This window comes from Rhyacophila brunnea, unplaced genomic scaffold (assembly GCF_057557595.1).
Source record: "Rhyacophila brunnea isolate RB1 unplaced genomic scaffold, BYU_Rbru_1.0 scaffold_6, whole genome shotgun sequence".
NCBI classification, from domain to species: domain Eukaryota; kingdom Metazoa; phylum Arthropoda; class Insecta; order Trichoptera; family Rhyacophilidae; genus Rhyacophila; species Rhyacophila brunnea.
The window spans coordinates 31,160,140-31,173,271 of NW_028233276.1; the positions used below are offsets into that span (position 1 = coordinate 31,160,140).

The 13,132-nt window shown below is 35.2% G+C and overlaps 1 protein-coding gene across 1 annotated transcript; it reads left to right on the plus strand.

Moving 5' to 3' along the window:
* Gr63a (Gustatory receptor 63a) lies at positions 1 to 12,871 on the plus strand. Its single transcript, XM_085957002.1, has 6 exons — positions 1 to 336; positions 1,284 to 1,427; positions 2,784 to 2,897; positions 6,695 to 6,973; positions 9,417 to 9,578; positions 12,743 to 12,871. Exons 1-6 carry the CDS (start codon positions 37 to 39, stop codon positions 12,869 to 12,871), a joined length of 1,128 nt encoding a protein of 375 aa, XP_085813128.1. The 5' UTR covers positions 1 to 36.
* The last annotated feature ends 261 nt before the right edge of the window (positions 12,872 to 13,132 follow it).

Here is a 13,132-nt window from a genome sequence, read left to right on the forward strand (position 1 = left end):
GAGGACGCCGTCTTCTGGAACATAGGACCTGTCATAATGGTTCTCCGGGCAATGGGGGCTCTTCCTATCAGCAGGCCGAGGCGAGGAAAATCGGTGGCGATTCTCGCTTCACCGGCGGCGCTGTACTCATTCGTGTTGTTTGCAGCCTTCGTGGCGTACGTGGCCTATATCTCCACGCACAAGGGCAAGAAAGCTAAAGCTGCAGAGGGTCGCTTCGATGAGGCTGTCATCTCTTACCTTTTCACTGTGTACCTTTTCCCGATGATCGCAGTTCCTATCCTTTGGTACGAGTCGAGAAAGATTGCCGAGGTGCTGAATGCTTGGACAGCTTTTGAGGTAGGTAGGTCGCAGAAAAAAATATTCAGCAAACTCATTAATATTATTAGATACGTAATAATTAAGGTGATTAATGTAATAATGAATAATTCATATTTTTCTCTCACGACTCAATAAAATATCGGTGATAGTTGAGTCGACGACTACCGCATGTTATCGGTAATCATCGATTGAGTTATAGGTACGCGAAAAATATGAGATATTCTATTTTGGTTACAACTCTAGGGAACGATCTAAAATAAAATTTCACGATCGGGCAGACGATTGGCTTGAGAATATGCCGGTGTAATTTGAGCTTAAGATGTTCCTCCAACTCTTCATCGTGTCATGATTTGTATACCAACTGGTGCGACTATCATAATATATATCGACTCGCAATATTCCTAATATACATAAAATACAGGCGGCCCTCAACTTTCGTTCGTTCTACTTTCGTACAATTCGCTATTTATTTTGTAAATCTCTTAAGAATTTAGATTTTTGTTGATAATGCAAAAACTGTGCGCTTCCATGCAGTCTCTTCTTTATTCGCAAAGAAAAAAGGGTGATAGGTATTCAACTATCTCTTGACAAGTTTATAAAGAAAACACCTCACGTTAACTTTATTATAGTTACCCATTGAAAAATAAATATTTTAAAGTACACTTTTTGATGTCTTTTTTACATTACTCTACTTTCGTACACTCAACATTCGTACACATTTCCAGGAACCAATTACGTACGAAAGTAGAGGGCCTCCTGTATGTCATACTTTACGTTAACCTCTTTTTTTCATACCCTGAAATGACATCTCTCACCACACGATAGCTCCTAATTTAGAGTAAAAGATGGCAGCTGGTTCCAAACATAATATCTTTAATATTAATCACCATATCACTAGTATAATAATAACGTAATTTATCTAATTACATACATAATAATTATTAATAATACTTATCACTTTAAAGATGAACTATAAAGCAGTATCAGGGCGAGTTCTTCCTTTAAAACTTCGACGCAAAGCTATATTCATTGCGACGGTCATCCCTCTTCTGTCAACGGCGTCTGTTTTTATCACCCACGTCACCATGGTCCACTTTAAACTGTTGGAGGTAAATAGTATATAATTATATATATAATATATAGATGGTTTCTTTCTTAATTTTCATTTGTGAACTCTCAACATAAAGCAATAATTATTCTTGAGGAGCTCAGGATTGAACGAACTTAGTGCGTATGCCAGTGGTATTCAAACATAATATGCGGTTCGAAAAAACAAACAATCGTAACCTACTCAATGTGCGGATTCACGATCACACGATCACACGATTACAATTCGATAGATTCGTATGCTTCAATAACTGTATTCTTCAGGCGATAACGAAGGTTAAAGTGCTACTATCGCAGACATTACGCACGGAGTCGAAGTCGAATATGATTTTACTTCTGAACCATCAATCACCGACCACTCTTCTAAAATTATGTAAAAAGGTTTCGAATCTGATGCAGAACGAAAAAAAATGGTCAGAACACACATTTTTGGAGCGACGTGAAACGAAAAAGTTTCAATACCACTGATATACGGTAAAGCGTCAATGACATTGAGCTACTTTACGAGCTGCTTGTTGGCGAATTTACAAACTGCCTGTAAAGTCGCCCAGTGTCATCATCGAACAAGCTAACAAGCAGATTGTAAACAATCTACCGAGAAAAGTTAAGAATAAGATAAAAGTTTAAAAGCGGGCGATTCAGCTACTGCGATTGTGATGATGACACACAAAACTTTCCATTCGCTGAGAAGCCACAAGCCAGCGACTATTTTGACAGAACGTAGTTCGTTTTTTTACCGGGAGGTTGCTACGAGCGCAGTAGGCCCACACGCCGGCGTGTAGCGTGTAAAGTTGACCGGCTTTCAACCTTTCTCGGTAGATTGTTTACAATCTGCTTGATAGCTTGTTCGATGATGACACTGGGCGACTTTACAGGTAACAAAGTAGCTCAATGTAATTGACGCATAATACGTTTAAATCACTTTAAAGCTATGCGATTGTAAATAATTGTTATCCTCTTGTTCGCGTTCTTAAATTAAAGATCCAAAGATATTCGAAATCTAAGAATAATAAAAAAATATATGATAACATATTATGAATTTAAAATCAAATTTGTCTAAAGGGGTGGCCGTACTCCCTATAGAGTATTTATAGATTATGGTATAGGTCTCTCAGCCAGAGTTGGTGCGATACAGATACGAAAGATTGTGTGTATTGGTGAATTTCTACAGTATTCTTTTACATGCTGTTCCTTTTTTGAATGCGCCTGTGTGAGTATTCAGCCGCCTCAACTCTGATTGTGCGATCTATACCTATTTTCTTTATGGGAACGATTTAGTGTCTACCTAAATATCACATACCTAATACGAATAAATCAATCCTCAATTTTGAATAAAATAATGTTTGTGTGCATTGTAGGTGCTGCCGTATGTATATTTGGAGATTTTGACATATATACTGGGAGGATACTGGTACCTTCTCTGTGAAGCCCTCAGCGAATCTGCAAATCTACTCGCAGATGACTTTCAACAGGTTCATTCTCGCTACATCTTATTTATGATCTTCTTACTGTGTAACAACCTGTGATAAATACCTATCTACAGTACCTATCTAGTGGAACTTTCCGAAAGCAAAACATGAACAGACCTATATATACCTACAGGCATGACCCCCACAAGGGGGGGGGCTGACAGGGCTCTAGCCTGGGGGCCCCGGCTCAGGAGGGGCCTGGCGAGGCAAGTCGACCAGATAAGTGAGATAAACACACATCACAAATTTGCTTGAATAGTAAAAAAGTCGCGGCGCTATTTTTCTTCAGTAATATTTTTATTCAAAATTATGTGGTTGTACGATACAATTGTTAATTGTGTATCAATACTCGACAACTCCATAATTCAAATGGATGTATTAAAATATACAAAAAATCACGTATTATAGGTAGGTACACATTAATTTTACCGCGTACCTACACCGTTTGGAAGACGATACTGTAAAGCGTCACGCTGCCGTTATCTTTAGCGATAGGTAGGGGGCCCGCCAAAGATCCTAGGCTGGGGGCCCGCTTCAGGATGTGGGGGCCATGCCTACAGTCTAACTAAAAAATGTTTCGCGTGCACTAAGATGCACTACACCTATCAATGGTATCTCAGTTCGTGTCCGGAAACTTGTACGTATGCAGTTCGCCGTATCACTCTTTACCGTGAAATGTTGTACCGGAAATATATGGCCGCATATTAAAGGCCGTCCAATCTCTATGGGTCGTATAGTACTGACATAAAATTCATGTCTAAATAAAACACGGTTCTTCTCGGTTTACACTTTACAGGAAGCCAACAGCAAACAAATTTTGAAAATGGCCGATATACCGGATTATTTGTTAGGTTTTAATTCTTGAATTCACGAATTTTGGCAAAATCAGTCATGAAAATTGAATTAATCTTCATATTTAATCTAATAAAATTTGAGACCGTATAGTATACTGTCATCTCTTTCCGATAGAAAGCTCACGGCGAGCTGTGCCACGGTGAAATGTTTTGCGTAAAATTTACATGTAACCATAATATAGACCCTGAATACATAAGTTTTACATACCTTAATAAAATTATTGGAATAACCACTGGACATTGTTCAATACATATTATAAATAAACTATTTCATTTATTCAACGTATAATTCACAAGATTTGAGAATGTAACATTCTATTTATATTGAAAATACATAGTTACGTAGATAATTTGAAAACATCTCATGCATATACACACTAGAAAAAACCTGTTTATTAGAGAAGAAAAAATTCGACACCGACGGGACTTGGACATGTAACCGCTGGATTCTCACCAATATGCTTTTCCAATTAAGCTACGGACATCTTACATAATTACGACGATTTTAACTAGTAGTTTTTACATGAAATGATTATCAAACTGCGCTGTAATATTGGCTATTGGTTTTCATATAATAAATCAAGGTAAGTAGGCATCGATTAATTGCCAATAATTACTAACCGACGTCATGGATCACTAAAATAGTTTAGTTATTATCGGTCGGATGTCGTATTTAATTTTTCCAAAAAAAAAGATTTTTTTCTACTGGGTATGGGGCATGGTATGTTTTCAAATTACTCGTATATACTCGTATTATGTATGGATGTAGGTATGGACCTAATAGGTTGAGCAAGTGACTGACATCCATTTCTTGTAAGAAAACTAAATCTGTCAATACAAACCTCTACTCTATGGAGGCCCATATGATCCTATTAGGATCGGACATGGTCGAAAGAAAGAAGAAGAATTCGATAGCCGGGGAGAATAATCACACTTGATTTTTTCATTTTATTTATTATTTTATGTTTCTAAAAAAAATAATGTTGAATAAATCAATAATGACCTATTTTGAAATGATAATTTTTAAAAATTAGGCAAAGATTTATTTGAAAAAATGTCACCAGACTGCGTCCTGAAAAACATGCAATATTGAATCAAGTGATCGCCCATCGATATTATATATTTAATAAAAAATATTACATAGGTACGAATAACTCCTAAATTTCTTGTGGTGGCTCTTTCATTGTTGTATTGCAGTAGGTACCTATCTTTCAGAAAATCTTGAATCTCCGACCTTTCTTTGGACGTTGGACATCGTAATATGTTATGCAATTCGGTAATCGGTATTATTTTAAACAATTATTATAATGGTTCATTCGAGTCACTCTCAATACATGTTTCGACAATCTGTAATATGATAATGACAATGTAATAAAAATTTATGTAATTTTATTTGAAAAAAGTGCCCCCATGAACAGCGCCGTAGTACTTGGAGGCTACTGTTCTGCCCTTAGACTATAGATATGTTCTGCCAACATCGGCGACCAAGCGAGGGTCTCTATATTCTGTCTGTATGCCATCATTGAAATTTGTGACTTTTAAGATTATGATCGATTTCTATAAAATCATCTAGGCCCTATGAATATTCATACCTATGTAAATGACTATGTTTATAGATTATTTTGTTGGAATGACGTTACTTCGGCGCGTTGCCATTCCAAGGAACGTATAAGCCAACCAATTTACATACGCATGGCTGCTGATGTTGCCTTTCGAAATTATGTTATAATTTTACTAAATGAGTAATTTCAAAATAAAAAATAATTTGTAGCAAAATTCACACCTTTGCTCTGATATTTATTTGCCATTAATTGTCGAACCTATATAAATATATACCTACCTATACGTATTATATATATTTTCTTTTATTTTGTTAATTCATAGTGGAAATGCATTGTATTATTAATTTAAATAAAACGCAAATTCTTCTAAAAGTAGAATCAGTACGATAAAATTTTCGTTCTATTAAAATGAATAATACCATAATATATCATTATTTAGAAGATAAATCATGTTTAATCGGATGTAAGTAACTAACCAAAGCAGAACGGCAAATTAGGCTAAATTTTACACGAACACAATCAATGCTACCAACACAGAATATATTATTTTTATTACCAATTCAACGATTTCATTCGCGAGTCATATAATGATTCAGGGAAGGATACACCAGGCGGTAGAAATCCCGGTAGACCGGCGACCCCCAAATAGTTTTTTTTTAAATATCGAAAGCGATCATACGCCAGTGGCGAAGGGTGGAGGTAGGCTGTTAAGATCCACTATAAATAGTGCACACTAAACTTTGCAGTCATACGTATTTGTTTTCATTGAAATAAGACTACAATTTACAGGTGGTGTTGCTTAGTTTTTAAAATTCAATTAAACCCTGCTAAAACCAAGTCATAATAGACAATAGTAAAAAAATAGTCTATAAAATATCTAAAATTATGTAATTAAATCATATATAACTTTGGATATTTTATAGATAGAATAATATTTTTTATCTACGTAATATTATTATAGTTTGGTTTAGACAGGGCTTAATGAATTAAAAACAAATGACCCAACAATATGTACCTACTTATTCTTAACCCAACAAAAAAAAATGAAAATATGTGCACAATTTTGTCGTATCGTCCAAAGTAATTGACTTTTAAAAACTAACCAACAAATTGCAGTCTTAGTTGAATAAAAACAAATACGTATGACTAACAAAGTTTAATGTGCACTAATTATGGCGGATCATGACAGCCTACCTCCACCCTTCGCTACTGTCATACGCTTTGTTGTGCTGTGTTTATTACATTCATTTTTTACCACCCTCGAAGCAGATCAATATTCGACAATATAATTTATTATCTTTCATGCCATCACTTTATTTGATTCTTATGTCGTGAGTATCTACATATACCGTCGATCTTATAAAGTAATCTTTTTTAAATGCAGGCTCTGCGTCACATAGGTCCGGCAGGCTTGGTCGCAGAATACCGCGCCTTGTGGCTACGTCTCAGCAAGCTGGCGAGAGATACGGGCGTAGCCCACTGCTACACGTTCATATTCATCAACCTCTACCTCTTCTTCATCATCACGCTCTCAATCTACGGGCTGATGGCGCAGGTGTCGGAAGGCTTCGGGGTGAAGGACATCGGCCTTGCTGTCACCGCTTGCTTAAGCGTCAGTCTGCTTTTTGTCATCTGTGACGAGGCCCACTACGCATCGCACAATGTCAGTCAAATACGCCATATTATTACAATAAAAATTAAGGGAATGGGATAACTGGACGCCAGGTCAATTGGACGCCGCACTGTTGTAGATACGTAAACAGAACGTAGACGATGAATTTTAATCAGTTTCTACCTACTACTTAGTAGTTTTAATTCATTTTACTCTTAACATAATGTTTTTTATTGCGGATTGAGAGGTTTTATATAAAAAATAAAAAACCCTTTTTTCGTTGGAACTTAAACATATTCACGAATAAATCGTTATTTACGTGTGCATATTTAAATTCTCACCAACTATTAAATCATAATATAATAATTTAAATATAAATAATAATATTAAATATATTAAAGTACGTACAAGTACCTAACGTCTATTTATATTCGAATTGCGTGGCTTCCAGTTGTCCGGCGCCAAATCGTCCTAAACCCAAAATTAACATGTCATCTTCACCCATGTATGACTATGTACCAGTAGCGAAGGGTGGAGGTAGGCTGTTAAGAACCGCCATATAAAGTGCACACTTAACTTTGTGAGACATAATAACATTTTGATTCGACTAAGATTACAATTTACATAATATTGTGGTGTTGGTTAGTTTTTAAAATCCGAATAAACCCTGCAAAAACCTAACCATAATAGACAATAGTCTAAAAATACTCGCCTATCTATAAAATATATAAGATTATGCCATTAAATACATAATTTGGGATATTTTATAGATAGAATATATATATTTTTTTATATTCTATTATATTATATAGTTTAGTTTAAGCATAGCGTAATGAATTTTAAATAATTAACTAACATGACGTGTATGTATTTCTAATCCAACGAAAAAAAATAAGTAAGTATGAGTAAAAAATGTGCGCAATTTTGTCGGATCGCCCAAAATATACCAAAACTATTACGGCTTGGTTTATGTTAAATTATTTTTAAAGCTAATTAACACCAACTGTAAATAATTGTAGTTTTAGATCAATAAAAACAAATACGAACGACTATCAAAGTTTAATGTGCACTATTTATGTCGGATGTTAACAGCCTACCTCCACCCTTCACCTCTGTAATACGACGTATAATCCTAAATATTGGATAAGTGCGACCATTTGGCAAGGCTTTGCAAATTTAAAACAGATAATCAATTTCACAAAAGTTTCCATTAGAAACAGAAACACGACCATTCTGACTATTCACTAACAATAATATTTTTAATTTGAACATTCCCATGGCGATGAAGTATCAAAGTGTCTGTTTCTGACGCTGTGGGTGAGGGTTCGAATCCCGTGTCTGGCAAAAATTGCACGTTTCTTCTTTAGAGGCCCGTCCACGTATTATGACGTCATACGATGTTGGCTATTGTTAACCCCTCCATCGTCACATTTCGTCAGATAACCTTTTACCCGCCTATCTATATTACACTACATTTTTTATCTAAACGTTAAATAACTGAAAAAATATTTTTTTCATATTTATCCCTAAATCCCCGATCCCCAATATTGTATTTTCAGATCCTTTTATATTTTTTGTTTACTTTGTGACGTCACATTTACTCTGACCCCCCCCCTCCCCCCTTCGTCACGAATCATCACATTATAATATCATTTTTTAATTACTATTTCTTTTATTCAACGAATAATTCACAAGATTTAAGAATGTACCGTTCTAATTATTAAACACACATAATTCTGAAAACACTCATGAGAAAATATACCCAATAGCAAAAATCTTTTTCGAAAAAAGTAAAACACCCGGTAGGAATCGAACCTGCGTCTCTTGGGTTTAGAGAGCGCTTATGAGCAGGTAATTAATAAGGCCAATAGTTATAATTTGTCGCAATGAAGCATGGCAATCGTGGCATAGTGGTAATGCACAGGGCGCGAACGCAAGAGACGCAGGTTCGATTTCTACAGGTGTCTTACTTTTTTCGAAAAAGATTTTTTCTAGTGTTTCATTAGAGCGTGACGTCATAGATGGACGGCCACTTATCAAGCAAGAGATTCTCGCAAAAAAAAATCGGTTAATAATTGAGGATTAAGGACATGTGGGTCTATTCTATACTTATCGAACACTAACTTGATAAATAGTATCAAACTTAGGGTAGGTTTGTATCAAAATATTAGCACTTATTGTAACAATTACACGAAGCTGGTTTTTATTGTTGCAATAAATGCGATATTTTAACAGCAGCAAGATAGGTGCTGTTAAAATATAGCACTTATTGCAACAATAAAAACCAACTTCGTGTAATTGTTACAATAAGTGCTAATATTTTGATAGAAACCTACCCTAAGTTTGATAATATTTATCACTTTATCACTTTAGCGGTCGATAAGCATAGAATAGACCCAATGGTTGCTAACGTTTAGAAATTTTGCAATTATGTGAAATTAAGTGAACTTTTTTTAGTACGCAATTTCAGTTCTTTAGGACATTTTCATTGCAGGTTCGAACGAATTTCCAAAAGAAGTTACTCATGGTGGAGCTGTCGTGGATGAACTCTGCAGCTCAGACCGAGGTAAACATGTTCCTGCGGGCGACGGAGATGAATCCTTCATCCATTAGCGTCGCCGGATTCTTCGACGTCAACAGAAACCTATTCAAATCGGTGAGCTAGAGATAGCGTCGAATTAATTTGAAAAATAAAAGCCATACCTACTCACCTCACGGTGGATTTAATAATTTAAATTCAAATTTATTTATTTACGTATTGTAGCCAGTATTGTAGCATAGAATGGTTGCACAATACTATTGCACCATACGTTACAAATAAACAACTAATTCAGGCTCGCTCCACCTGATCGTGAAACGAGCAGAGCAATGAAACTGAAAAAGGTGTAAAAATCTAAGATGGGAATAGATTACATGGAAGGGTTGTGGGAATTGATCGTCGCGGTAAGGAAAAGGCGAAAAGGAATCAGAACAAATACCTATTATTATAAAGTTGCGGGCGAAACCTATTTTATCCTTTCATCATTAATAAATCAAGGAATAAAATAAGAAATAAAAGGAATTTGTGCAATGAAATCCAGAACATAAACACAAAATCATTTTCTGGACGGAGAACGAACGAAAACTCAACTATTTTCCTCGAGGACAAATCTTGTGGATGGCAAAAACTAGGATAAGTAAGAAGTCAAAACACGTTATTAATAGCGATACAATTTTACTAGTCCATTATGAACTCAAGTCTCAACACGTCGTCCGAGGACGTGTTCGTCTACCCCGAAGTGAATTTACAAATTCAAGACGTTCGCAATATGACACGAAAAAAAGAAATTGTATGAAAACAGTATTACTATCGGAAGTGAGATGGTGTAAGGAACAGGCAGGGTAGGTTGGTTTGACTCCCAAATGAATAACTCAGAATTTGGTGCGTGAATGAAATAAACCCTGGTTTTATTATCTCCTTCCAAATATATATAGATTTAATTATTACAGATAAGTTTACAGCTTATAATTTAGCAGGGTGAAATCACGAGTATGCGTTCTGATGAATTGCGAAGTGCGATCGGGCGGAGCGCACGATAACCTTACGGTTAAATCTTTGATAACTGACTGACATATTGATTTCGTGTACTGAGTATTTTTATAGTGATTCGATACAATAGAAAATGCTGCTATCACTAAATGAATATTTTGATAATCATGCTTTATTGTGTAACGCATGATTCGTTTTGTAAATTATAAATAATTGATTTTAATTTGAACAATTATGCAGTTTTAATAATTGTGTAAGATTGATTTTCATATAAACAACTTTTGTGCATATCATGATAAATCGTTTTGTAAATTATAAATAATTGATAAATATAATTATTGAATTATTTTTGCTAGATTAGCTTTGTTGAAATTTGATTGATTCACATACATCGCTTGATTTGCAATTTTAACAATATTATGTTGCAAGATACATTGTAATTATAAATTAATGGTTTCCTGCCAAGTCATGCGGATGATAGGGTATTCACCCTACATTACAAACAAATAAAACAGAAGCAGGAATAGAAAAACAGTATAAAAAGTGTAATTATAAATATAGTAAATCAAAAATGTATAAAATAGATACAAGGAAGTATGCTGAATGAGCCACGTACATATAGGTACCCTGTTTTAAGAATTTACGAAACAACGTCCATCTATTTATAGTCATCTTAACGTAGGTGGAATATATCAATACCCGAAGCGACTTTATTGAAATTATATTGTGTTATTGTCCTCCCAATTGGCATTACCAATGTTAGTTCTGCATTTTTTGAGGACACATAAGCGATGCTTCTGATTTCTAAGATAGTTCTCTGAGTTATTAACTTTGAAATACGGAAGTATCCAACGCTGCTTGGCTAACATGGAAATAGGCTTAATTCGCTACTAATACTGCCCAATAGTTCAATTGTCAACGAATAATGTTACTATGTGCTAATACTATTAGTACTAATGTGCGGGTTACTGTTCTTTGGCGCTTACTTTGTGTAAGTAACCTCAGCGACGACCCGTGGGGGTAGGCAGATTGAGCGTCGCTTGGGGGCGGCAGTTACTAGAAGGGTGGCAAATCGAGGAGAATCATTAGGTATATCGTATAGAAATAGGAACCTAAACTTAGCACCGAATAACAAAAAAACCTTTCCATTAAAAAAACCAGTTCACTGGTTGGAAACAAAATGTATTAATTAACATAAAGGTTTAACAGGACTATATTTTTTTTGTCGGGTTCGCGATGTCTAGTTTACTTTGTTGTCCTTGGACGTCACGTCCTTGATGACCAGAAATGACACGTGCAGATTTACGAATTATATTTGAATTATAGGTAGGTGCATAGTTACTTACCTAATAATTAATTTATCCAAATACTTTTGCCAGTCACTCGCGACTTTTGAAAGTTGTCAGGTGTATTTTTAAATGTATCTAAAACCGTGGACTCACAATATTGTTTATTGAAGTAGAGATGGCATTTAAATTGGATTTAGCGGTATATATTTTGTTAGTAATGTATCCATACCACACGTTTCTTAAATATTGGGGTCATGAACGGATGGTAAAAAGTAATGTATAAAAAATGGGGCGGCATTCTGTCTAGGGACGTCACTGAGTAACCTTAATAAGAAATCCCACAGGAGGTAGCAAGGTGAGGTGTTAAACTTACCAGGGTTTTACAAGGTACTGCTCAGCTGTTTAGTGTGTAGTAGCGAAGCAGTGAAATGTTTGCCTTTAGTTATATCGGGAAGTAGACCGATGCGGGCTTAGGAACTTGGAAGCCCGCGGCACGCGAAAAATACATAAATCAAAACCATAAATTCTGACTACCAACATAAAAAACATAATAAAATTATCAATGTACATACTTACCTACTTATTTATCTCTTTCCTATAATTGCATACTGTGACTAAAAATAATTATTATTGAAGATGACACGTAATAATACGAGTGCTTACGTTATGGGCATTTTTTATGTTAGTTGAAAGGATTTTGTTATGCCTCGAATAATATTTTATACCTTATCAATTTGTGAGAAATCCGCATATTTTTATTATCCTGATATAATTTAATAATTGCATCTACTTACATCTTAATTTGAACTGTTTCGAAGCCCTTTTTTAAATATTATGACGAATCGATAGCGTCATCTGCGTCAAAAAAAAATCGCAACGGGACCAACGGCACATCAGATCGATTGATAACAAGAAATACAGTCGAGTGACATAAAAGTCGTTTCTTTCAAAAAGTTGATTAATCACTTACGTGACTATAAAAATACATTATTTATATTTTAGTTGCTGGCGACGATGGTGACGTATCTGGTGGTACTTCTGCAGTTCCAGATCAGCATCCCGGAAGATGCCGGCGCACCGAAGAACGGAAGCATGTTTGACGACATGGACGAAGCCGGCATGGATTTGTAAATTATACAATAATTAGGCATAGTCTTGTAGTAGCGTACAGGGGCGCAGGTGCTCTAAAACGGAGAATTTTGGGGTATGTAAGTGATCTAAGCCTGAACAACCTGTATACTTTTATGAAATATATGCATTGTGTTGCCTTATAGTTTCTTATTTGGCGAAACGAAATTTAATTACTTATCACTTAACATTAATACTATCGAACGAAGGTACTTGATGGAATTTGAATTTAAATTCTGATGGATTTAAGTTTTGTACTATTCC

Coding starts and splice junctions, on each gene's coding strand:
- Gr63a (XM_085957002.1), top strand. CDS start 37: ATGGTTCTCCGGGCAATGGGGGCTCTTCCTATCAGCAGGCCGAGGCGA. Junction 337..1,283: donor ATGCTTGGACAGCTTTTGAG/GTAGGTAGGTCG, acceptor ATCACTTTAAAG/ATGAACTATAAAGCAGTATC. Junction 2,898..6,694: donor TCGCAGATGACTTTCAACAG/GTTCATTCTCGC, acceptor TTTTAAATGCAG/GCTCTGCGTCACATAGGTCC.